General features: G+C 39.8%; 1 protein-coding gene across 1 annotated transcript; it reads left to right on the forward strand.

The window, feature by feature from the left end:
• The first annotated feature begins 55 nt into the window (after positions 1-55).
• Positions 56-14376, forward strand: RSL1D1 (ribosomal L1 domain containing 1). Its single transcript, XM_069086318.1, is given in 10 exon segments — positions 56-210; positions 1747-1886; positions 4837-4975; positions 7333-7481; positions 7576-7677; positions 11001-11094; positions 11184-11285; positions 12044-12229; positions 13238-13418; positions 13421-14376. Coding segments are annotated over 10 exon segments (1239 nt in total). The 5' UTR covers positions 56-159; the 3' UTR covers positions 13516-14376.
• The last annotated feature ends 11698 nt before the right edge of the window (positions 14377-26074 follow it).

Consider the following 26074-nt stretch of genomic DNA (forward strand, 5'->3'; position numbering starts at 1 on the left):
AGGCAACGGGAAGCAACGTCGCGTGGCGCGGCGTGTGACCTCATTTCCGGCGCTCTTTGGGAAAACGGAAGTCAGGCGTTGCTCCTGCGCATAGGGGCATTTCCGCCTCCCTCTTGCACTTCTCTTTCCTGCACCTTCCGACACGTGCCCCCGGAGAAAATGGGTGTTGTGACTGAGGAGAAGGAGCCTCAGATCGTGTCGCACGAGCGGGTAGGACTGGGACGGGCGGCCCAGGACGTGTGTGCTTCTGGGCGCGCGGTTGGGCGACCACGGGGTGGGCGTGGATTCCGGGTCTGATCACAGCCGCCGGGCCAGGCTGGCGGGGCCGGCCCGGGCCTGGACTCAGGGAGGGTGGGAGCCCGCGTTGCTCTCTCGAGTTCCCTCTGTAAGAAGCTCGTTTCCCGGAAACTCCCCCCCGGGCGGGCGGGCGTCCCTCGTGGGCCCCCGAGATTGTCGCTCGTCCTCTTCACCGTCTTCGCTGCGGCAACACCGGGCCCGGAGCGCCGGCCTGCGACTTGCTCTCTGCCCACGCGTGTTGTCCGTGGCCTGAGTAAAGCTGTCTCTCACTCCGCGGAGGTAGCAGGGTTAGGGTAGAGTTTGGGGCCGGGGCTGACTGGCCCGGCCCGAATATGCACATTTGACGCTTTTTTTTCCCTTTATGTGTTCCCCTTCCCCCCACTAAATGACGCCCCCCACGTAGAAGGTGCAGGAGGCTGTTAGCTGGCGCCTCGGATAAGAGCATTTGTCTTGGAATCCAGAAAACCTGAGTACAGATCCTGCCTCAGACAGCGCAGTAGCTGTGTGACCTTGGGCACGTCACTTAAGCTTGCTACCTCAGTTTCCTCATCAGTAGAATAAACTGGAGAGGGAAACGGTAAACCCCTCCAATGCCTCTGCCAAGAAAACCCCAAGTGGGGTCTTGACTGAATAGCAAACGTGGATGATGTTCAACTGTATCTGTATTCATTCTCCCTGAGTTCTACTCTTGGACCTCCCAGCTGCTTGATAGACATTTCTGTCTGGGGACAGATCAAGTTCTGTAGTGACAGAGACTACGTATGCCATTATGTATGATCCCTTCCCAGATCAGTTTTTTTTAGTCTTTGCCTTTTCCAAATTCTACTTCATATTTGCTTATTTTGCATATTTATCAGTATGATATAATTTTTCATTATTGTACCTGTGTGCCTGGTATTGAGCTTGCCAGAGACTTCGTAAATATTGGGTTAAACTTGTTAGTTGGTGTTACTATTTAGTTACTACCTTATTGTGGTGGTGTTGGGGAGAATTACTATTGTAAGCTACATTTAAAGACTTGCTGAGTGGAAGGTTTCACTATTTTAACAGTCATTCATTGGTAGATTGCTTTTACATGCAGTTAGCCAGGGCTGTGCATATCTGAACAGATGCAGTCCATAAGTTTTCTTCTATACAGGATTTATAGAAGGGCATGGACAAAAATTGCTAAGTATGAGAGGATATGGATGAGTTGTATGTTGTCTGTGGTAATTAAGGAATACTTAATGCTAAATGCTTAGGTGCTTTGGGGATGTAAAATGGGTGCTTACTATTAATTGAACTGAGTAAAATGGCTATAAGGTTTTTGTCAATTCTCAGATTATACAACAAACGTTAAAATGTAGGACCTACCCCGAAGAAAAGGCATATATATTGGAAGAAAAATTAATCTGATGCTGAATCATATAAGTGGACAAAATTTAAGCTTTTTTCTCCTTTGCTTTGTAGATTAAAAAGGCTATAGAAGCTTTGTTGGGATACAGAAAGAACAAAGAAACTGCTAATACACTTCTTTTGAATGAGAATGAGAATTTATTTTTAATGGTGACATTATGGAAAATTCCCCCAAATGGAAAAGAAATCAGAATGTAAGTTATTTTAAAGTAATGATAATAATAGCTTATACATATATAGTGCTTTATAGTTAACAGAGATATTTCTATCTGGGGACAGATAGAAACAGATATTTACATTATCTCACTTGTTCCTCACATCATTTCTGTCCCATTGTGGAAACTTTATGACAAAGAGGTTAAGTGACTGACTCAAGTTCATTCTTCTTTTACTTGACCAAGCCAGAACTTCACAGTCCAGTTTGCTTTATTTTAACCATTCAGTCTTCATTGCAGTGAATTTTCTTAGGCTTCCAGTAGCCTCATCCCACTTCTACTTAAAATCCAAGATTTTATGTATATCTGAGTGATAGGAAGGGCGAGTGTTAGAGGAAGGGGCCCTCTTCTCTTTTCTGTTCTGTCTCACTTGGTGAACTCATCACCTCCCTTGGGTTCAGGTATCCTCTCTATATAGGTGATTCTCAGATATAGTCTCCTAAATGTCTCTTGTGTCACCAACATCAACTTTGATCATCTGAGTTGTGTTTTAGGCATTTCAGAATCAACATGTGCAAAACAGAATCTTCTCTTTCCCCTCAACCCACCTGTCTTTTGAGTTACCCTGTTACAGTCAGTTCTGCTGTAATGCTTGTTTTGAAAACATGAATTTGTTCCAATGGGATTGCTATATTAAGGAAACAAGTTGAGGATAATTCACATTTTATTGGCTCATACCCAATTTCATCTGGGAGCAACAATGAGAAAACAGAAATTGGTACTACTTCACAGTAACTCACCAGCTGGAACCCCCCCTTACATCCTGGCATTGTGGCTGCCTGCTGAGATACCCTTTTACCGGTAGCTCTTGACTTTTCCCTGGGGTATCCAAATCCCTTTTTCTCTTAATAAATGAACTCAGGTAAGATAGATGGGATGTCAAGATTCAAGCAAGGAGGTACTTAGTGGACCCCCAAGATGGAGAGGACAAGCTGCACATCACAGAGTCAGAGGCAGTACCAAAGCTCCTGGATCATTTCCCCAGTGGTTGTGAAGAAGCTTCTCACCATGATGCATCCCACTTTTGACACCAGAAATGTCAATTGGGTGAAGCCCACCCAACAAAATGCAGAGAAGTCCAAGTTGGGTTGAAAGCACAAAAGTTTTATTAGGAGGAAAATCAGACAATAGTCCTGAGGCACAAAGTACAAAGGAGCCCAGGAGAGTCAGGGGAGATTTTGCTTGAAAACCACAAAAGGGAGGTTGAGGGAGGGGTAGAAAAAGAATAGTCTTTTTTTTTTTTAAATAAGCAATCTTAAGTTAAGTAACTTGCTCAAGGTTATACAGCCAGTTATTTCTGGGTGTGGTACTGAGTGTCTGAGCCTGGGATTCGATCTCCAGGTCATCCCAACACTGGAGCCGATGCTCTTACTCGCTGAGCCACCTGGCCGCCCCAAGAATAGACAATCTTACCCTGGGGAAGCAAGATTTTTTGCAGGGACAGTTGACTTCAAGCTTGGATTGGGCCACTTTTGGGGGCATAGCTCAGCAAGATCAGCTAGCAAACACTAACAACGGCATCTGGGAATAAGCAAGACTTTGGTTTACTGCAGGCTCTTGATTGGCTCCTTTCAGCAAACAGGCTTACTCTGTATGTCCAGTGGTTCTGCCTGGTAAGGTAACTCATAGAAAACAGACTTTAATCTCAGGATGCTTCCACAACCGCAACAAGTAGACTTTTTTTTTTTTTTTTGGTAATCTTAAAACATAGGTTTATATGTCTCTATTGGGTATTGCCTTTTTCTAGCTAAGACTTTCTAAGCAGATATCCAGATCATTAATTCTGAGAGAAATAATATGTCTGGTCACTTAAGTCAAGAATTCTTAACCTGGACTCTGTGAAATTGTTTTTGTCTTCTTTTTTTTTGTTGTTGTTGTTTATTTTTTAAATTTTTTTTTTTTGGAGGGCAGTTGGGGTTAAGCAACTTGCCCAAGGTCACACGGCTAGTTTTTGTATTGTGTCTGAGTCCGAATTTGAACTCAGGTCTTCCTGATGCCAGGGCTAGTGCTCTATTCACTCTGCCACCCTTTGTTGTCTTTTTTCAAGAATGTTTTTATTTTTTCTCAATTACATGTAAAAATAATTTTTTTAACACTTTTTTAAGTTCCTAATTCCCTCCTTCTCTTTTCCCTTTCCCCTCCTTGAGAAGGGTAAGCAGTTTTGATATAAATCATACATGAGCAGTCATGCAAAATATATTTCCATTTTAGCCTTGTTGCAAAAGAATACAGAACCCCCTCAAAAAAAAACCCAAGAAAAATAAAAGAAAGTTTAAAAAGTATGCTTCATTCTGAGTTCAGACCATTTATCAATTTTTCTCCCTAGGTAGATAACATTTTTCATAAGTCCTTCAGAATTGTGTTATATCATTGTATTGCTGGGAATAGCTAGTTATTCACAATCATTGTGTGTTATTGTTACTGTGTACAAATGTTAATGTTTTCCTAGTTCTGCTCACTTAACTTTATGTCAGTTCATTCATCACTGATTTCCAAATTGCTCTCCAGAATGGTTAGATCAATTCATAATTCTGTCAGGATGTATTAGTGTGCCAATTTTTTAAACTTGTTTTAAATTTTTGATAACTGATTACAATAACCACGACCAAAAAAAATTTAAGAAGCCCCACTTTATGCTATATGTTATAATTACATGAATTTTAAACAAGTTTGGTTGTGTGCTCTGTTTACCCCCAGACTTGTTGATGTCTATTTGTTCTTGTCTTGAATTTTGTTTTCTTATATCAATGAGAAAGGTACTTTTTCAGTAATGAATTGACAGTATCTGCTTAGTGAAATAGCTTATGAATGAAAAATTTTCTTGAATAAATTTCGTTTTGCATTCTTTCAGACACAAAGGTTTATCAGCTGACCTATCATTTATTGGTGAGATGCTGAATTTTTCACCAGGGCTCTTTTATTTTTACAGACCTTTGCCTCATGGTATTAGACCTGATACAAAAGAAGTTTGTTTATTTACTAAGGATGAATCCAATTTAACTTCAGAACAGACAGAAAATTTCTATAAGCAGCTTTTGAAAAAGAACGGGATTACAAACATCACTGAGGTAAGGGAAAGTTAATGGTTTTTAGGTCTTCAGAAGTGGGGATATTTGTGTGTGTGTGAGAGAGAGAGAGTGAGAAACCTGTTAATTCCTCTGTAAAAATTTCTAATATAGTTGAAATGATAATTATTTTTCTTGATTCCTTTTTTTGGGACATTCTGTTGAGCAGTTATAAAGTATAGATAAGATAATTCTACTTTCATAAATAGAGAGAATAAACCCAGTACTGTTTCTTGGGGAAGTTCACAAATTAAAAAAATTAGTGTGTTACATAATGTATATTTATACTTCTAGTTGGTTCACATCTTGCCTTCCATTATTTTGGTTTTGGACTCTTGGTTTCTTTACATTATGAAGCTTAATAGGATTTATTGAAGTAGTTTTTGTTTTGTTTTGTTGCTTTTTTTTTTGGAGGGCAATTAGGGTTAAGTGACTTGCCCAAAGTCACACGGCTAGTAAGTGTGTCAAGTGTCTAAGACTGGATTTGAACTCAGGTCGTTCTGACTTCAGGGCCAGTACTCTACTCACTGCGCTGCCTAGCCACCCCCGTAGTAGTTTTGTTTTTTAAAAATATTTTCTTCTTTCTCCAATTACATGTAAAAATATTTTAAACATGGTTTTTTCAAATTTTGAGTTCCAAATTCTTTCCATTCTTCCTGTCATTGGCCCGTTATTGAGAAGGCAAGCAATTTGATACAGGTTCAGTGTGTGCAGTCATACAAAACAAATTTGCATAGTACTTATGTGATAAATGAAAACACAGACAATCTCCCAAGAAAAATTAGGTTTAAAAAAGTATGCTTTTATCTGCATTCACACTTCATCTGTTCTTTCTCTGGAGGCAGATAGTATTTTTTATCATAAATCCTTTGGAATTGTCTTGGATTATATTATTACTGAGAATAGCTAGGTCACACAGCTGAAAATCATATATCACTGTTGTTACTGTATGCACTGTTCTCATATTCTGCTTGCTTTCCGTTGCATCAGTTCATATAACCCTCCCTCCTACCCCCTCAAAGCAGTCAGGGTTAAATGACTTTCCCCTTATCACACAGCTATTAAATGTCAGGTGTCTGAGTCCAGATTTGTACTTAGGTCCTCTTGACTCCAGGACCAGTGCTCTGTCTTCTGTGCCACCTCACTGCCCCATACAAGTCTTGATGTAAGTTTTGTCAGGTTTTCTTTAAAGCATCTTCCTCATCACTTATTGAATAATAATGTTCTATCACAATCATATACCACAGCTTGTTCAACCATTCCCAAATGATAGGCATCCTCTCAGTTTCCACAAAAAGAGCTGCTATCAATATTTTTGTACATATAGATCCTTTTTTTAAAAAAAATTTATTTGGGATAAAGACCTAGTGATTTTGCTGGGTCAAAGGTTATGCACAGTTTTATAGTTCTTTGGTCATAATTCCACATTGCTCTCCAGAATGGTTGGATCAATTCACAACTCCACCAAGAGTGCTTTAATTTCCCAATTTTCCCATATCCCTTCCAATATTTGTCACTTAACTTTTCTGTTATATTAGCTAGTCTCGTAGGTATGAGGTGTGGTACCTCAGAGTTTTAATTTACCTTTATTTTTTTTTTTTTAAGCAATCAGGGTTAAGTAACTTGCTCAAGGTTACACGGCCAGTTATTATTTCTGGGTGTGGTGCTGAGTATCTAAGCCCGGATTTGATCCAGGTCATCCCGACACTGGAGCTGGTGCTCTTACTCGCTGAGCCACCTGGCCGCCCCTAAGCAATTGGGGTTAAGTAACTTGCTCAAGGTTACACGGCCAGGTGTTTCTGGGTGGGTGCTAAGTGTCTGAGCCTGGGATTCGATCTCCAGGTCTTCTCAACACTGGAGCCGGTGCTCTTACTCGCTGTGCTACCTGGCCGCCCCAATTTACCTTTCTTTAATCAGTACTGGCAGTGGAACTGCATCTTGTACCAGTGCCAGCCAAGGGTCTCCTGTTATTGCCTGATTAGTTGTCAGACCCCTTACAATCTGTGACTGAGATCTAAGCATTCCTGAACCTGTTGATGGCTTGCCTGGGAGTAGCATGTCCTGGAACTGTCTCCATCCACCCTCATTCTAGTGAGATAGACCTTTCTTGCTGACTTTCTAAGTTGTCTTCAGCTGAAACATTGTTTCACCCTGTTCTTTTATTGGCTCTGCCGCTCCAGAATTCATTTTGAGGCATTATTTTAAAGTTGTTTGGAAGGGAATTTGTGAGAGCTCAGGTGAGTCCTTGCCTTTATTCTGCCATCTTGGCATGCTCCAGCTAATGAAGTTTCTCACAATATTTTGACATCTTCTGAATCTTCATCGATACATAAATGTATTTTTTTTTTTGTACTTTCTAGGTCATCCCTTACACAAGATTGAAACATGAATATAAACCTTATGAAGCTAAGCGGCGCCTTTTGAGCAGTTACGATCTTTTCCTTGCTGATGAAAGAATTAGACGACTTTTACCCTCACACATAGGAAAGCATTTCTATCGTAGAAAGAAGTAAGTTGTTTTTCTTTAGTGAACTGTTGAATTATGCTGACCTTCCTCAAACGATTTCATGATGGTGGATGGTTTGGTTTTGTTTTCTTTATAGGGTACCTTTGTCAGTAGACCTCACGACTAAGAATTTATCAGAACACATCAATAAAATTGTCCAGGGAACTTCATTAACTGTCACTAATCATGGTTGTTGCAAGTAAGTAAAAGTGTGTTTGTTTATCTATCTTTAAATAATCTTGTGAATTTTTTAGGATATTTTGTAGATTGAATTATTTCTCCACATTGGCCATAGAATCTACTCCTTTGAGTTTTTGTTCCATTTTTAACTGATTAGAGTTTTTGCTTAGTGTAACTTAAGCGTTCATTAAAAATGTTCATTTGTGTCACTTTGTAAAGAATGCTTAATATTTCTGTGACTTTTTAATTTCTTCTTTTGAATTCATGAATGCAATCATTTCCCAGTAATCCAGCTTTCCATTATATTCAAGGAAAATCTTATCATTTCTGTTGACACTGTCACCTATTGCTTCCTGAAGCATCTAGCAAGTGCCTCTGTCGTGCTAGGAATTAGGGATGTGAATGAGGGGGAAGAAGTTAAAGAGCTAAAATATGTAGAAAATGGCTAGATAGATAGATTTTTAAAAAAAATAACTTTTAAAAAATGTCTTGGTGACTTCTTCTCTTTGACCTTTTAAGTCAAGTTGTTTTCTCCCTGTGCAGATAGAAACAAGGTCCAGGTAATAAGGCCAAAGAGAGTACTTTTGGCTGACTTTAATGCTACCAACGAAGCAAGAAACAAAAAAGTCACCAGGTTGTCTTCACGGTGTGGTGGTGTTGGTTACTTTGATGTCCATGATATGGGGGAAAGGGCCCTGACTTTGCCTCTTGCTGCCTGAAAGACCTTAATCAGAGCTCTTAACTATTCTGGCCATTGATCTCTTCCTCTGTAAAATGAGAGCAGTGGATTAGGTAACCCCTGAAGTTTCTTTTAGGTCTAAATCAATGATCCTAAGAGCCTAAGAATATGCTGCTTTGGAGATAAAGAGTTCATTCAGATTGACCTTGCCAGTGTTTTCTTCTGTTAGTATATCTGGTTAGGCTTTGACTATTCTTTGGATGGTTAAATGATTTGGTTGATTGTAGCAGGCTGGGATACAGTGGTATGAGAGTTATCTTGGACAGAACAAAATTAAATTCATTGGCTTATATGTTAGAATTTACTACTTTTTACATCTTAAAAAGTTTTAAATGCATTTTGTTTTACTGCATTCTTTTTAGATATTTTTGCACGGGTTCACAATTTTTAATCACATATTCTTTAATTTTTTGAGCATGAAATCACATTCTCATCACTTTTGAAGTTCAGGAAAACTTTGAAAAATAATCCATTTTTCCAAGTCTAGCTGTTACTGTGAACCCGTAGTTTCTTTCTCCTTTTTTGGGGGGGGGGGTGGTAGTAGGGATTACAAACAGGCAAAGTATTAAGACTTTAATAGAACCACTTAAAGACTTTATCCAATTATATTTTCTGACCATTGATGATGAAGAGGTTTAGAGGAGACACATACCGTGTTTTCCCGATAATAAGCCCTCCCCTTACTGTGCAAGATTCCTCTAAAATAAGCCCTCCCCCGAAAATAAGCCCCATTGAGATTGCTACTGTAGTGAAGGTGATCCCCTGCGCTACACGCTACATTATGGTACCCTCTGTATGCACTGCCCCACCCCACCCCCCCGAAACGCACGCCGCGCTCCGAGCTGCATCCAATCAGAGCTGCAGCAGTGAGCGCGTCATCCTGTTCTTCCCCAGTGATTTGCTTATTGAATAAAGGTACATTTTTTTGTTCACATTTACCTGTTTATTAAAATTGCTGTCCATGTTAATTAAAATAAGCCCTCTGGTGTTTTTCTGTCCAAAAAAAATAATAAAACAGTGTCTTATTGGGGAAACACGGTAGATCATTTCACCATATTAGAATATAAGTAGTTTATCCTTATTCATATTTACCTTTTTATGCTTCTCTTCACTCTTGTGTTTGAACTTGAGAGTTTTATGCAGCTTTTAGTCTTTGTATCAGGAATGCTTGGAAATCCTGTTTCATTAGAGGTCCAGTTTTTACCATGTGGTTATACTTAGTTTTGTTGGGTGAGTTATTTTTTTCTGTTCTACATTACACTGTTCCAGGCTCTCAACTCCTTTATAGTGGTGACTGCTTAAACCAGGTGATCCTGACCATATCTAACTCTTTCTGGTTCTTGGCAACATTTTTTTCTTGGACCTGGAATCTCTGGATTTTGGCTATAACATTGCTGACACTTTTCATTTTAGGGTTTCTTTCAGGAGGTGATTAATGGATTTCCACTTTGCCTTCTAGTTATGAGGAGATTTTGACAGTAAAGATTTCTTGAAATAGGATTTTAAAGTTCTTTTAGTTCATGATTTTCAGGAAGGGTAGTGATTCTTAAATTTTTTCTCCATGATTTGTTTTCTAGGTCTGTTTTGCTGTGAGATACTTTATATTTTCCTGTATTTTTTGAGTCTTTAGACTTTACTCGAGGCAGCAGCATGATGTAATGGATAGGGCTCTGGGCCTGGAGTAAAGGAAAAACAGAGTTCGAGTCTGTGTTCAGATCCTTGTTAGCTGTGTGACCCTGGGAAGTCATTTAACATGTTTGCCTCCATTTCCTTGTGTGTAAGATGGGAGTAGTAATAGCACCCACCTCCCAGCATTTTTGTGAGCATCAAATTAGATCATAAAGTGCTTAGCAGTAGTACCAGGCCCATAGTAAGTGCTATATAAATACCAGTTACTGTTATTTTTTTATTCTTACTTCATGTCTTAAAGAGTCATTGGCATCTTTTTTTGTACATTCAGGTTTTCAAGGAGTTTGTTGCTTGGGTAAGGTTTTATCTCTTATGCCAGCAAGTTGTTAATTCCCTTTCCATTTCTTTCTTTCATAGTTCTCATTTTGTTTCCTTATTTTCCTTTAGTGATCTCATTTCATTTATAAAAACATTCTTGAACTCTTTTTTCTTTTAAACTCCTGCTCTACCTCTTCCAGAAATTCTAGCTGTGTTTTCCTTAGAGGCTTTTCTTACAGATATTTTGGAGTCACTCTTTTCTGAATTTATTTCTTGAGCGTTCCTGTGACTATGATAGCTTTTTTATAGTAGGGTTTCTTTTTTAAAAATTTGCTCATTCCTCTAGAGCAAGGAAATATGTACTGTGCAAAAATCCAGCGTTCAGTTGATAAAGAGCTAACTAAAAGTTGAGAAACCAGCTAAATATGATTTTAACTGGTCAAGGTAAGACATAAGTCAGCCTACTATTAGTAGAAGTATACATGCCTGAACATTTCTTTACAAAGTGGAACCATATCAAAAATACATCCTGTCCCAAGTAATTAATACCCCATTGTATTTAGTTTGTGTCTTTACCATCTAATGGTTTCCTTTTTCTATTAAAATGGGAGGAAAATTTTTATTTTAATGCATAATTAATATCTCTTTAATTTCAGTACAGCACGTGTGGGTCACACAGGAATGCCTGTAGATCATCTGGTGGACAACGTTGTTGCTGCGGTAGATGTGCTTTCGGAAAAGTTGCCCGAGGTACTGTGCACTGGCCCTGCTGATTCTTACTGGGTTGGAGGATGTTCTTTAGATGGCTTTTACTATTCTGAATTTTTCTTCATTTGCAGAAGTGGGAGAGTGTAAAACTTCTACACCTGAAAACAGAAAAATCTCTTTCCCTTCCAGTCTTTTCTTCATTTGTCTCCCATTTGGATTCTCAGAAAAGTAAGGTAAGGAGTAGATCCAGGAGTTAGCCTTACATACAGGTGATAGAAACTGCCAAATGCTGAGCTCCTCTAACTGTAGGAAGCAGCCAGTACAGCCCGATGTTGTAGCTAAGATTGAAATTAATTAAAAGTGTTTTTGGATGGCATTAAGATGTTTCTGTACATCTGTGTGAGAGATTTGTTTTTCTACCAGGATCAATTGGGTCTGGAAGTTGATCGCTACTTAAAGGCCACATTAGACTGGGGAAATGGTAGCTTTCCACTTTGGGTTGTCGGAGCCCCATGTGGAGGCAGCCTGGGCTGAGCATACGTCCTGGCATCAGAAGAAACCTTACTGAGCTTAGACACTTGAGTCTCACTGGGCATGGGTCTGTAGCAGGTCACTGACTCACCCTGGGTTGGTTTTTTCATCTTCAAAATAGGTCTGTTAGTGAGCATCCTTGACCAGGGTGTTGTGAGGAAAGAGATAGATGTGTGAATGATGGTAGTTGTTGTTCCGTGAGCTCATTGGTATTTGCACACAATGATACAGGGAAATAATTCGTTTTATTGTTTCTGGCAGAGGATGACTTTGAAATTATTGGGGAAGGTTTGGGAAGAGAATCTAAATGATTCATAAACCACTGATTCAACTATAGATACTGTTACAAGCAGCAACTGAAGGGCTTTGTAGTAAAGATTTCTGGAGTGGCACTTTAGGATAAGATGCATTTTTAAATGGAAATGCTCAAAACTAAAACTTTGCTCATTTTCACTGATAGAAGCAAAAGCAAGACAAAAAAGTGGCCCCCAAGCCTGCCCAGACTGCAGTGAAGCCTGAAAGTGAGTGTGCTTCAGATGGTCATGGACAAGAGGCAGAAAGGGGGGGCAAAGCAGAGCCCGACTCTGATGATGAGATCCCACAGCTCGTTCCAATTCAAGCAGCAGCTCCTCAGAAGTGCCCAAAGGTAATTAGCACATGTGCTTACTTAAAGAAACCTTTCTCTATGAGATTTTAAAGTAAAAAGTACTATGGTAAGAAAGGCCCAAGGCATTGGAAAGCTTGCCTTATTTCGTTTTAGGTTTTTACACCTATGGCTTTAGCTAATGAAATATATATCTGGAAAAATAGTCCAGTGGTTTTTTTAACTTTTACAATGTCCAGTTGTAGTGAAAAATTGTCAGTAGAGAAGTTTTCATTGGCTGTGAGTTCATATTTCTGTATTATAGTTCTGTGAAACACTAACCGTAGTTCAGAACTTTGAGTATTAGCAGTGAAATCACAAAAATTTCACATACCATTTCCAAAAATGATTGGTTGAGATCTTCCCTTAGATGTCTTCCGTCCCTGTTAGAGCACTTCTGAAGCCATGGAATTTAGGCTGTGTAGTGATTTCCACAGTATAGATTAAACTATGCTACATAGTACAGGTTCCTTAGCCACCTTTGTGACAGCTCTGTGTCCCTCATTATATAACTTTCTTTCCTCCTACCTGAGGTTTCAAGTGGGCTCATTGAAAGAGACTAAGGCCCTTGTTCTTCAGTATGAATTGGCTCTTTCTTCAGGAGGCCTTCCTGTGCTTTATAATCTTACTTCATTTATGTACATAGCATCCATTGGTGTATGAGGAGGTTCAGTTTGAAGGATGAGGAAAGTGAGACAGGCTGCTAAAGGACTAGCCAAGTAGAGAGTCAGAATTGATGTCTAAATATTCCGACCGTCCATTTATCCAGTATGACCCTCTATCTGCTTCCTGTGGTAAATGAAAGGGCATACATACTTGGAGAGGACACGAGGTATCTTTTGTGATTAATTATGGAAACATGGCTGGGTGGGCAGGGGGGAGATGTTCTGTGTGTTCATCTGAGTTTCATGTGTTAATGTGCTGGAATTCACATTCTATCTTATTGAGGAATGGGAGCTACTGTTTATTTCATAGGCTTAATTAGATGGTCTTTCTCTTTATCAACTTCAGAAAGCAGCCCTAACAAAGCAATCTACAGAAGAGAGCCTCAGACCTGAAACACCAAAAGTGAAAACTCCTGGTAAAAAGAGGAAGGCCTCCACAGCCCTGGAGACTCCAAAACAGATTACCAAAGGTTCCACAAAGCTGAAGAAGACTCCAGCTACTGGCACATCTAAGAAGCTGAGGATACAAACCCCGAGAAACCTGAGAAAGAAAGTCAAATCTCCTTAGAGGTTAAGAGGTCATTTACGACTCATAATAAAGTAGGGAAAATTGAATGGCTTTAAAAGAAAATCTTTTTTTACTTGCTTTTCTAGTTACTTCACACAGTGAAAAAAATAAATGGATTTCATTGCCATATCTGTATGCTTCAATTCCCTTTATATGCTGTAGCATTTGTTCCTGAGCCAGTCTTCCTTATGTGTTTGAAACATGTTTGCTCTACTGGTTTTTTTTTACAAATGTTAACTTAAGCCTCAGGATAAGTCTTAAACCGTTTCTTGTCAGATTTAATGCATTTGTTTACTAGTAACTTAAAATAAGACTGGTTATTCCTGAAGGCACTCTTGATAGACAGTTTTGATGCACTCAGTTGGTACACAATTAATGAAGGCAAGAAGAATTACTATTTGCATCTGTTAGACTTTTCCCCTTTCTCCTTTCCCTTATTCCTTCTTTACAGACAAAAGGTCTAAAGTAGTTATAAGTAGGTTAGCTATAGAATTAGTATATTTAGAATAGACTAGGTCTAATGGCTGAAAATACCGTTTTTGTTTTTACCTGTAAAAATGCATTATGTTTGCATTTTTTGTGCTTTCACTAAGACAGAAACAAAATTTATGTGCATTCATTTCAGTCCTCTACCTTTTAGTTTGACAATCCCAAAAACTAATAGTCATTTTAAAGAATTTCCATCCAAGAACCATTTCAGTTAGGCAAAGTTTAAAATAAAAGTAGCAAAATTAAAAAAAAAATTAAAATAATGAAGAAACCACTATGAAGTTTGGACAGTTGCTATAATCTCTGGACTACCAGAAGACTTTTGGGTATGGCAGTATGTTTCTAGTCAATATAATATGCTCATACTTTGCTTTTTTGTCTTAAACTTTCCTACTTCTAAATAAACATAGTTGACAGTGTGTTTTAAATTGTATGTGGGTGTTGCTTCCTATTATGACTAACACATAAGCATAGGATTTTTAATCTTATCTAAGATTGTGGAATGGGCTTATTCTCTATTCTTTTGCTATGGAAGTGTCATAGCAGGTATTGTACCTAGCCTGGGGCACCTTCTCTTCACTTTGAGGTCTCCCAGTAGTCAATTTGGGTTAGGGTCTCTGTACCCCACACACACTTATGGGCACACTTAAGTTAACTCAATCAGTCACTTATTCAGCAATCATTACTAAGTATCATTAATCAGTAAATACAATAGAAAATATAGACCCTCCACCCCTAGGTCACTAGTAACTGAATTCTATAATTACTCAGTCTTTTCATCTTGACTTGGGGCCTCTTCTCATATTCCCTGGATCCCCTTCCACAGTCCCAGATTCTACCTGGATTCACCAGACTGTCACCTGGGTTCAATGGCAGACAGCTCCCAGTCCTTGTCCAGCTGTCTGGGCAGGTCCTGCTCCACACTGAAGTTCACAGACTCTGTTCCATGTCAGCTCCTTCACAATTTCTGCTCCAGGGAATTCAAGGCTCAACCAAGCCACAAACAAAGGCTCAGCATCCCAGTCATGCTTCCTCAGTCACCTGGGCTCTGGGCTCCTGGCTCCTGACTCCAGGCTCCTGGGCTCCAGATTCCAGGCTCAGGCTCCTGGCTCCTGGCTCTGGGCTCCTGACTCCAGGCTTCTAGGCTCCTGGGCTCCTGGGCTCCTGTTCAGAAGAAGCTCCACCACCACAATTTCTCAGGAAATCCTGGCTCAGTTCTCCATCTCTCTTCTGTAGCTGCTCTGCCACCAGATGCTGGTCCCAAGAAATTCTGCCTGTGCCCCTCTGGGCTTTTCCTTATATACACAGTATTAGCTACTTACTGTTTCAGCCAACCCCTTCCTATTACATCAGCAACAGGAGACAGGAGTCCATACCTTCTGTTTCCCCAACAGAGGCTTGATCATTTTCTAAGTGCGAAGTACCTGCTATCTTTGCCAATACAAAAAGAGGTCTTCAAATTCAAATTATATTACCATTACAGTTACACATGTACAATCATGTTAAATACCTCCAAAATTTTCTAGTGGGCATAGCATTCACTGTGGCTTCCCATATCCCCCAGCAGGTAAAGTTCAGAATAAATTGAAACCTATGACATTAGGGAGGGAGGCCGCTAGGGGGCACAGTGGCTTAGAGGCAGGAAGACCAAAATGTTCAAATCCATCCTCAGACACTCCCTCTACAGCTATGCACAAGTCACTTAAACCTCTGCCTCAGTTTCCTTTTCTTATTTTAATATTTTGTTTTTACTCTGATTACAGGTAAAAACAATTTTAACATTTCTTTTTTCACATTTTGAGTTGCAAATTCTCTTCCCTCCCCCATTTGACAAGCAATTTGACAACAGATTTACATGTACAATTATGAAAAACACATTTCCATGTAAACGTGCTGTGAAAGAAAATACAGACAAAAAAAAGAGCAAGAAAAAATAAAGACAAAGCATCTTTGATTTGCCTTCAGGCTCCACCAGTTCTTTATCTGGAGATGGACAGGACTAAGACATCAAATAGAGATTAATTACTGAGAGATAATTACATTCATAAATGGTGTCATAACACTTGCCTTTATAGAAAGCACTTTACTACTTTATAGAAAACTACTTTTTAATTTATTTTTTTAATTTTTCAAATGCTTTATTAACTTCTGATTTACATCATTCATTTGTTCAGCTGTTTCAGTTGTGTCCAACTCTTTGTGACCACATTCGGGGTTTTATTGGCCAAGATTCTAGAGTGGTTTGCCATCTCCTTCTGCAGTTCATTTTATAGATTAGGCCTTCTGCAGTTCATTTTATAGATTAGGAAACTGTAGCAAACTATGTTAAGTGACTTGCCCAAGGTCACACAGTTGGTAAGTATCCAAGGCTAGATTTGGACTCCCATATCTTCCTGTCTTCCCTCCTATCAATTAGCTATCCAACAGTGGAATGGAACCCCTAAGGAGGTAGTGGGTGTCCTACTTCAAGCTTAGGCTGGTTTATCATTTGTCCAGTATGCTACAGAGAAGATTTTTGTTCAGGTCCTGTTTTGATTAGGTGATCTTTAGCTTCCCTTCCACCTTCTGAGACTTTGTGAGTCAAAAGTGTGACGTATTCATTAGAAAGATAACACAACTTTAGAGAGAAGCAGAGAAGAAAACAACACAACTTTGAAGAGAACTAGTGTTGATAGTGACGGAGTGGATCACATATCCACATATCTTTATGTGTATTTATGTATAGGTATTACTATTTAGGAAAGATATTGACGAATGGGTTTGCACCCTCAGGAGAATGACCAGACTCTACCTGGATCTGGTTAAAGCAGCTGGGAAGGTGAGAATCTTGTTTTACTTCAGTCCACCTATGCAGTACTCTGTCACTTTCTTCCTTCTTTCCTCTTTCCTTGCCTTTCTTCCCCTCTCTCTTCCTTCCTCCCTGTTTCTGCCTCTATCTCCTTCCCTTCTTTTCCTTTTTCTTCCTCTGTATCCTTCCCTATCTGGAAGTACATCATTCATTCACTAGCTGGCATGGAGGCTCTACCTCTCTCCTGAGGCAGCCTACTGGCCCTCAGCTCCTGGACGTGCCGGGCTTAGTAAGGACCACCACTTGGCTTCAGACCTACTGCAGTTTAGATCTCCCAAACTCAAATAACCTGCCAGCTTTGTTTTCCCCGCAGGTGGGCCTACAAACATAGACCTCCATTCTTAGCTAAAGTGTGTTTCTACGTGCAACGTTTAGGAAGGGTTTTGACAAATAGGTAGCAAAGCAACCAGGATATAGGATGATGAACTCAAAGAAACCAGAGATGTTTAGCCTAGAGAAAGGAAGCCTTGAGGTGAAATGATAGCAGGGCCAGTCACATGAAAGGCCTTATTTTTCTTGTCTTCAAAGCATCATTAGTATGCTACATCATCTATGTATAAGGAGTGGATGGTGGAGAAAGGGAGCTTTCTTTTCCACACAAAGAACAGCTTCCTAACAATTAGAGTTGACCCCAGGTGGAATTGGCTGCCCCAGGAGAGGTGGGTAGCCTGGGAGTGAAGAACATCAAGAAGAGACTAGGGGATCCTTTGCTGGGGCTATTTAGAGAGGATTCCTGGTCTGGTATGGGATGAGGGGGTTAGATTAGAGGATCCTTCCAGCTGTGAGATTTCTGTGAGGATGAGTGCCTGAGGGTAAAGAGCCCAGAGTGAGAATGAAAGGTAATAGTGAAAGAATATAGACACCATAAGAATATACTATCTTGGGGCGGCTAGGTGGCTCAGTGAATAGAGCACCAGCCCTGGAGTCAGGAGGACCTGAGTTGAAATCTGGCCTCAGACACTTAACAGAAAACTAGCCGTGTGACCTTGGGCAAGTCACTTAACCCCAATTGGCCTGCCTTCCCCCCTCCAAAGAGCAAAAAAAGAGAACAGACTATCATTAGTGATCAGAGGTATCCAGACTGAGAAAAATCTTCCATAATATTTTTAAGTGTGGGTAAAACTGGATCTGGATCTATTCTATGAAGGGAAGCAACCGCTATGGTGGTTTAACACTTCTGGCTCTGGTGGGTGTAGGGTGATTCCCTTCTTACCCATGCCTAGGCTAGGCTTCCTTGGGGGGGCTGCTCTGTAACAGCAAGCACCCTAGCATACCCAGGATGGCCTGCTAGCACAGATTCTCTGATTTAGGAAAGACTGCTCAAAAAGGGGTTACCAATCCTACTTTTAATTACATTCACTAGTTCAGGGGAAAGGTCTGAACAAAAACAGACAGGGCTGCAGCTGTCTGAGTAAAACCATATTGCTGTACACTTTACACACATCACTGGGTTGAGGGAGCACAGACACCTAAGCAGGGGGGGAGGGATCCTTAACAAATGGCCACTCAGAGTTTGACCAGGAAATCAAAAGATCCTTTTCATGAGCAAACCCCCAGAGCAAAATGGGAACCTCCCAGAATATAGAACAAAGACTTGGCCCCTGATTGGCTTAGAGCCAGAAGGCATGAAACCTACTTGACTCAGCACAGCTGTGAATTATCAGGGTTCAAAGGAGATTAATCCTCCAGATGTTTGCAATTTAGCCTGAGCCTGGCAAACTAAACTCCTGAAAGAAAACAACAAAAATCCCACCTTGCTTGCACTTACATGCACTAACACTGGAGCTTGTGAGATTTCGATCCAGCGGACTGGCATTGGAATTCCAGCTCTGTGGCCTCAGTCAAATTCCCAAACCTCTCTGAGCCTCAATTTCCTCAAAATAGAGCTAATCCTATCTGTACTCCTTACCTCACACTGCTGTGGTCTTCACAACAAATGAAGCTTAAGGTAGAATGTGAATTTGTAAACCCTAAAGTCCCTCTAAGTATCTGCCGTCCATCTGTCGGTGTGGTTTATATTCTTTTCTAGCGTCCCTGCCTGGCCTAGAGCAATATTATGCCCCACAAGAAGACTGACCCAAGTGTGAACTGCTTCCCTGATTATTCTGCAAGAGCAGAGATGATCTTTCTGCCTTTCTTGGCATCCCTAGTACTTAGCATAGCGTCTGGCGAAAGTCCCACAATTAACCACTTGCACGTCCTAATCCTAATCCCTTTAATTCTCTCAATTTCCTCAGCACAAAGTAGGTGCTTAATAAATGGTTATTGACTGATCTGAGAAAGAAATAGAGGAGATGAGGTAGGGCCTTAAGAGCCCTCAAGTAAATGTCAACAAAGTCAAGTGGTATGTGAATTTTAACTTTGTTCTCTTAAAGGCAGTCAACCAGGGTTTCTCCAAACTCCCCTTCACTCTATACAGGCAATCCCTTGATTGTCTGGGGATTCATTTCTTAAAAATCTACAAAATATTTTTTGTGCACTGATTTCTATATCTTGAAAATTTCCACTAGACCACAGAAAATGCTAAGCTGTATCTTAATTGAGGTTTAAATTCAGAATTTTTTAAATGGAGGTGAAAACCCCCCCAACAATAACAAAAAAGAAAGGTCTGAACTAAATTTAAAGACATCTAGAGAGGCATGTTCTTATCAAATACTTCAATTTTTAAAAGGAACTTCCATGTGAGAGAGGCTTAAAGTATACAACTCTTACTTCTCTTAGTATTGATTGAGCACCTTCTGTATGCAGAATTATTAGGCACTGGAAAAGGTATAATTAATAAATAAGACAATGTCCCTGCTCTCAGGGAGTTTTCTGTGGATAAGAACTGTAGTTTAGTGGATAAGAACCATACATAAATTACCATAATACAATTTGAACCATGAAAAATACCTAAAAGAGGTCCTAATCAAGAAAGGCAGGAAGGACCATTACAGTAGTTTTTTTTTTTCTTAAGCAGTACATTTTAAAAAGTCAGTTTTGCAATTGATGTCTTTTTTATATCACCCTAATTTTGCTCAGTAAAACTCAGCCTAACTGATCATTACTTTGAAAAAGTCTGAAAATATGTGCCATGTACACTTGTGGATCTCTCACCTCTGCAAAGGGCTGGAGCAGACATGTCTTCTCACATCTCTTCCTTTGAGTCCTGCTTGTTTTTTTCATAATTTTGAAATGCTAACTTTTGATTTTTTTATTGTTGCTCTGTTCATATTCTTGTAGTCATTGTATATATTGTTTTCTTGACTGTTCCCTTCTCTTTGTATAATGTTATATAGGTCTTTCCAACCTTCTCCCCAATTGAAGGACATCAACTTTGTTTCCAATTCTTTGTGAGCATCAAAAGGGCTTTTAACAGCACTTTTAAAATAAAAAAATTAATATATTTTATTTCCCCCCCAATTACATGTTAAAACAGTTTTTTAACATTTTAAAAAAAGTGTTGAGTTCCAAATTCTATCCTTCCCTTCCTCACTCTCCTCCCCCCTAACTGAGATAGTAAGCAATCAGATACATGTTATACATATGCAACCATATAAACATCACATAAATCATAAAATCATATGATATACAACATATAAAACATTTTGTATGAGAAGACTTGAATAAAAGAAAAAGAAAATTAAAAATAGCATGCTTCAGTCTGTATTCAAACAATACCAATTCTTTCTCTGGGGTGGATAGCATGCTTTCTCATTAGTCCTTTGGGATTGCCTTGGATCATCGTATTGCTGAGAATAGCTAAGTCATTCACGGTTCTTCCTTGTACAGTATTGCTGTTACTGTGTACAATGTTCTCCTTCATTTTGCATCAATTCATGTAAATCTTTCCAGGTTTTTCTGAAATCATCCCACTTGGCATTTTTTTAATAGCACAGTAATTAATACTCTATCACAATCACATGCTTCAACTTGTTTAGCCGTTCCCCAATTGGTGGGCATCCCTTCTATTTCCAGTCCTTAGGCAGCACTTTTAATGAAAGGATTACCTGTAGTCTTGACTGAAAGCCAGCATAGGTGTTAAGCATATTTATCATTCCCTAATAGTATATTTAGGTTCCCAACAGTTACTTTATAGTCTTTAGGTGAGCATTTATCCCAGTGATTTAACTGGGCTATTGCCTAAGATGTGAACCCATCTGCAGCTGAGCCTCCATGCTATTCTACTTAACTAATCAGGATTCCATCTCCTATAAATGATCCAGGAAAAAGGGCACTTTCACACTGGTCACTTTCCTTCAAGTGGTTTGAGAAGACTCTCAAGGACTGTCTCAAGCTTCTGCTTTGTTTTGTTTTGTTTTATTTCTCTACCTCTCTACAACAAGTAAGTGGAAGTGAGCTTTTCTCATAAAGTTAACACCTTAAATAGATTTGTTTTTTTTCCATAAGTGATATTAAAATGCTATCGCTTTTTAATATTAATTTATTTGTAGTCTCTTCTGCAGTAGCCTTCATGAGGATACTTATTGTGTCTCCCAAGTAGTTTGTGCTTTACAATAGCATTTTCTTAAAAGCATTATTTCAAAATGAAGATAATACTGTGGCCTCCTTCCCCCCTCTTCCCTCCTTTGCTCAGCAGGGTCTACTTATCAGAAAATGGACTACAGAATGACTCAATTTTTCCTTTTATGGTTCAGATAATAGTAGCTTCTTCTCTGACTTTCAATTAATTGAGAAATGTAGCTTCTGTTAGGATTCTATGGTGTCAGAAATTTCTCTGTAGCCAACTAGGCCAGTGTGGCATGCCATTAGCTTGAATGCTTTGCAGATAGCATTGCCAGGTATAAACTATTTCTATATCACTGTCCAGAAAGAACACTAGGTAGAGTGCAATACTGGTCTGTCCAGTGCCGTTCATGCTGAATGGGAGCAAATGAAACTGGAATCTTCATCCAAGCCAAGACCCCAAGTTGGTTCAATAATAGAAGTTTTCTCCTTCCCAAGGCAAACCCCTCAGCATGAACTCTGCATCACATCCTCTCTCTTTGCCAAAAGGTTGCACTGACCCCTCCATAATCCTCACTTTCTCGCTAATCTTTCTCCATATTTGCTGGCTACAAATACTTATGCTTCTCCTTTCCTCTTAAAAAATAAAACTATAAACAAAACAAAACATTCTTCATTTGGTCTGATTATCCCTGCAAGTTACTGCTGTCTATCTCTCCTCACTCTCTTAGTGAAACTATTTGAGGGTGCCTCTATTTAGCTGCTTTCACTTCTAAACTCTCTGATCTGGCTTTGGAATTCTTTCTTTCACTGAAACTCGTCTCTCGAGGATCTCTTTCCAGTATTTGATGCTGTCAATACTTCTCTTCTTCTGGCTATTCTCTCCTATCCTCTTTGGGATTTTTTTTATACTGCCCTCTCTTGGTCCCAGTGTCTGCCTGACTGCTCCCTTCTTCCTTCTTTGATGCGTCTTCATCCAGGAAAATTCCACTGACCCAGGGTACCCCCAGGAGCCTGCCCTGAGTCCTCTTTCTATTCTCAATACTCACTGACTTGGTGATCTCATCAACTCCCATGGGTTCAATTATCTTTCTGCAGGTGATTCCTAGATCCATATATCCATTGCTGCTCTCTCCCGAGTTCCAGTTTTTGAATCACCAGGCTGCCTTTTGGACACATCAAATGATGTCACATAGGCATCTCAAATTCCAAAATGGAACTCCTTTATCTTTGCTCTCAAACTTTCCTCTTCCCAACTCTCCCCTTACAGTTTAAGGGAGCCACTATTATCCCAGTCAGCCAAGCTTGCAACTTCTGCCAGCCCCAGCTTCTGTCATATAGCCAGATCCCATGAGTTGTTCTGTTGTTCAATCTCCTTTTCCTCTTCCTGATCTCATTATTGAGCTTTCTTGGCAAAGACGCTGGATTGGTCTGCCATTTTCTTCTTCTTCAGTGGAAAGCTCAGGTCTTCCTGAGTCTAACCCTGGTGTTCTATTCACTGAACCACCTTAGCTGCCTCCTAATTCCTGATTCCCTAGCATCTTCCAATGATGTACCTTTCTCTCCATTCACATATAAAATGCCACCCTGGCATAGTCCTTATCACAACCTGGATTATTGCCATAGTCTCCTTGTTGGTTCCCTTGCCTCAAGCTTTCTCTCTTCTGCAATCTAGCTTTCATTCACCTACAAAAGCGACTCTCCTAATGCAAAGGGTCCAAGTCACTCCCCCACAAAGTCTAGTGGTTCTCTCTGATCTCCAACATCAAATATAAAATCCTCTGTTGGGCATTTAGAGCCCTTCACAACCTGACACCTTTTCCCACCTTTCCAGTCTTACATTTTATTCTCTTCTATCAGTTTTATGAAGGCAGCTAGGTGGTGAAGTGGATAGAGCACCAGCCTTAGAGTCAGGAGGGCCCAAGTTCAAATCTGGTCTTAGATACTAACTAGCTGTGCGACCCTGGGGGAAGTCATTTAACTTCTGTTCATCTCTGTTTCCTCATCTGTAAAATGAGCTGGAGAAGGAAATGGCAAACTATTCTATAATCTCTTCTCCCAAAAACACCTAAATCGGGTCATGGAGTGTCTGTCACAACCAAAACAACTCAAAGACATCCCCAACGATGGTCCAATGACAGCAGGCTACTTGTTTCCCCCACAAGAAGACACTGCCTTGTGTTTTTGCTTTGGCGGTCTCCTGTGTGTGGAATGCTCTCCTTTCTAGATTAGTTTGACTCCAGGCTTCTTTCAAGTTCAGTTCAAATCTGACTTTCCACAAGACCTTTCCCAATCCCTTTGTTCGTGTTACATAGAATTTCTTATGCACATAGTTATTTTACATGTTCTCTCTCTCATTAGAATGTTCTTGCCCTCGAGGGCAAGGATTATATTTGCCTTTCTTCCTTTTCCTTGGAGATAAGGATAACAAGAAATGCCTGTTGACTGATTTCCATTTAGTCTTGTCACAGCACTCTTTCCCTCTTATCTCCTATGCCAGGCCAAAACTCCTCTCCTTAAGACAAGAAATCGCCATAGATGGAAGACTTTGGTGCTACTGGGATCCCTTTGACGATGAGAGAGAAAGAAGATAATCACTGGACTAAACACAAAATTGCTATTTTCCTAGTCACAATGCTAATTGCTGTGTTTCTTCGATACATTAAGATACTCATCTTTTTTCACAACAGGCAAAGCCCATTATTGCCTATGCTCAATGATCTTTCGCAGATCATCGTGGCTATGGGATGTCTCAATTTTTTATATAAGTGAATTCTAACAATACAACACGGATGGCAGGCAGATTTGGAGGAATGCAGCCCAGAATCTTTACAATTAGCACTTGCTGTTGCCAACGGGTCCCATCACCCACATGCAAACTTGTTTGTTGAATGATTTTATTTTAATTTTCTTCAGTATGAATTTTAAACTTTAAAACAGTTTTAATAAACATGTATGCCTTTGACAGTATTTTGGACTTCTACCTAAATGTATGCCTTCCCTATTGTTGACTTTTCTCTTTGGGCTTATTGGGGGAGGTCAAGGTACAGTAAGAACTTCAGAAATTTAAGCCCCTTTAGTCATAGGATCTTACATCTAGAGCTAAAAGAAACATAAGGAGCCATCTAATTTAGTTGCCCACATCTTACAAATGGGCAAACTGAGGGCTAGGAAGTTCATTTATCTTGACCTTGTCCCAAACAAGTGAGACAAGCTTTGTAAAAATATAGATTTCCTTAGGTGGTTGTGGGTTTGTGTGTGGTTTTTTTTTTTGTTTGTTTGTTTGTTTTTTTTTTTTTTTTAAGCAACAGGTAGCATTTACATTGTGCAACTGGGGTTAAGTAACTTGCCCAAGGTTATATGGCCAGTTATTTTGTGTGGGTGTTAAGTATCTGAGGCTGGAACTGATCCCGGGTCCTCCTGACTCCAGGGCTGGCGCTCTTACTCACTGTGCCACTTAGCCGCCCCTTTGGTTTTTGTGTGTGTGTTTTTTTTTTTTTTAATAATAAAGATAATGCTATGAATACCCAGTAAGCTGATTTCCTCAGCAGAAATGGACTCCTGGCCCAATTTCCAGTTTTCTTTCTGACAGTCTTCTTTTACTTCTCTGGTTCAGACAAAAGTGAGCTATTTCTTACTTCACCTGGAGCGAATGGCAGCTTCAGGGCAGAATGGGACATTCCTAGAGGGCAGAGACTTTGTTGTCTCCAGTTTGTCCCCAGGACTTCACACAATTCCTGGTGCTTCTCTGCTAGAGGAGATCATCTCCAGGAACTGTGTAAGCATTACATTATTTATTAAATGGTAAAGAGCATGTTTCTGAAACAGTGCCTAATCTATTGAGAATTACCTCATGAAGAGTACTTCTTAGGCTCTCCTCTGTATAAAATAACCCTCCATACTACTGCCTAGAAATAATACTAGATGACATGGACAGCTGGTGTCAGATGAGTGGCAGCAATACTGAAACAAATAAAATTTGACTTCATGTTCAAATAAGGAAAAGTTCATGGCTCTAGAGATAGAAGGGACCTCAGAAGTCAACTAGTCCAAAGCCTTCATTTTTCTTTTAAAATCAACCCATTGAATTTTATTGGCCATGCAGTTAGGTTTGTGCATAGAAAAGTTGACAAAAACATTGAAGAGCCATCTAGTTTCAGTGGAAAGGAGTGAGAACCCTTGTTGCCTTGGACCCCACTGACTTTGTAGATGAGGAAACGAAAGTCCAAGAAAGTTGAGGGCTTGCCTGAGGTCACACAGGTTGTGAGTGGCAAGAGGTGGGCATTTAACCTTGGGTCCCTGACCCTAGGGAGTATTTTCTCCACTATACCATTCCTACCTCTGAACTATACTTACTTTTGCCTTCAGATGTATTTAATATTCTTTTGTTCCTCACCCCAGGCAAACATTCCTCCACACTTTAGTAACTCTAGGTGCTTACACTGAGATTATAGGTGTTGCTGATGGCAGGGGGTCACTTTTCCAAGGAAAAATGTCTCTTTTAACAGAAATTTCCCTGGGCTCTGCTATTCTTTGCTGGACCTGCTTGGTTTTTTGCAGGCCTCCTTATTAAAGCTTTCAGATTCCTATTGCTCATCATTCCAAACGAGCTCCAACTGTAAGAGGCATATTACTTTGAGAAATGTATGTCAAAATCTTTAAATCTTGGTTTGTTGGCCCCAAAACTCAGTTGTAAAAATTCATCTTTCAATGTTAACTTTCCTCATCATGAAGTTTAAACTTTAAAGCTGTTAATTAAAAAAAAAAAAACAACAGAAACTAATAGTTAAGTATTGAAGGGACTCACAAAAATGTTCCGGGCTCTCTGGCCT

This window comes from Petaurus breviceps, unplaced genomic scaffold, assembly GCF_028583685.1.
Source record: "Petaurus breviceps papuanus isolate PSGF00001 unplaced genomic scaffold, PetGlider_PUasm1.0 118, whole genome shotgun sequence".
NCBI lineage: Eukaryota > Metazoa > Chordata > Mammalia > Diprotodontia > Petauridae > Petaurus > Petaurus breviceps.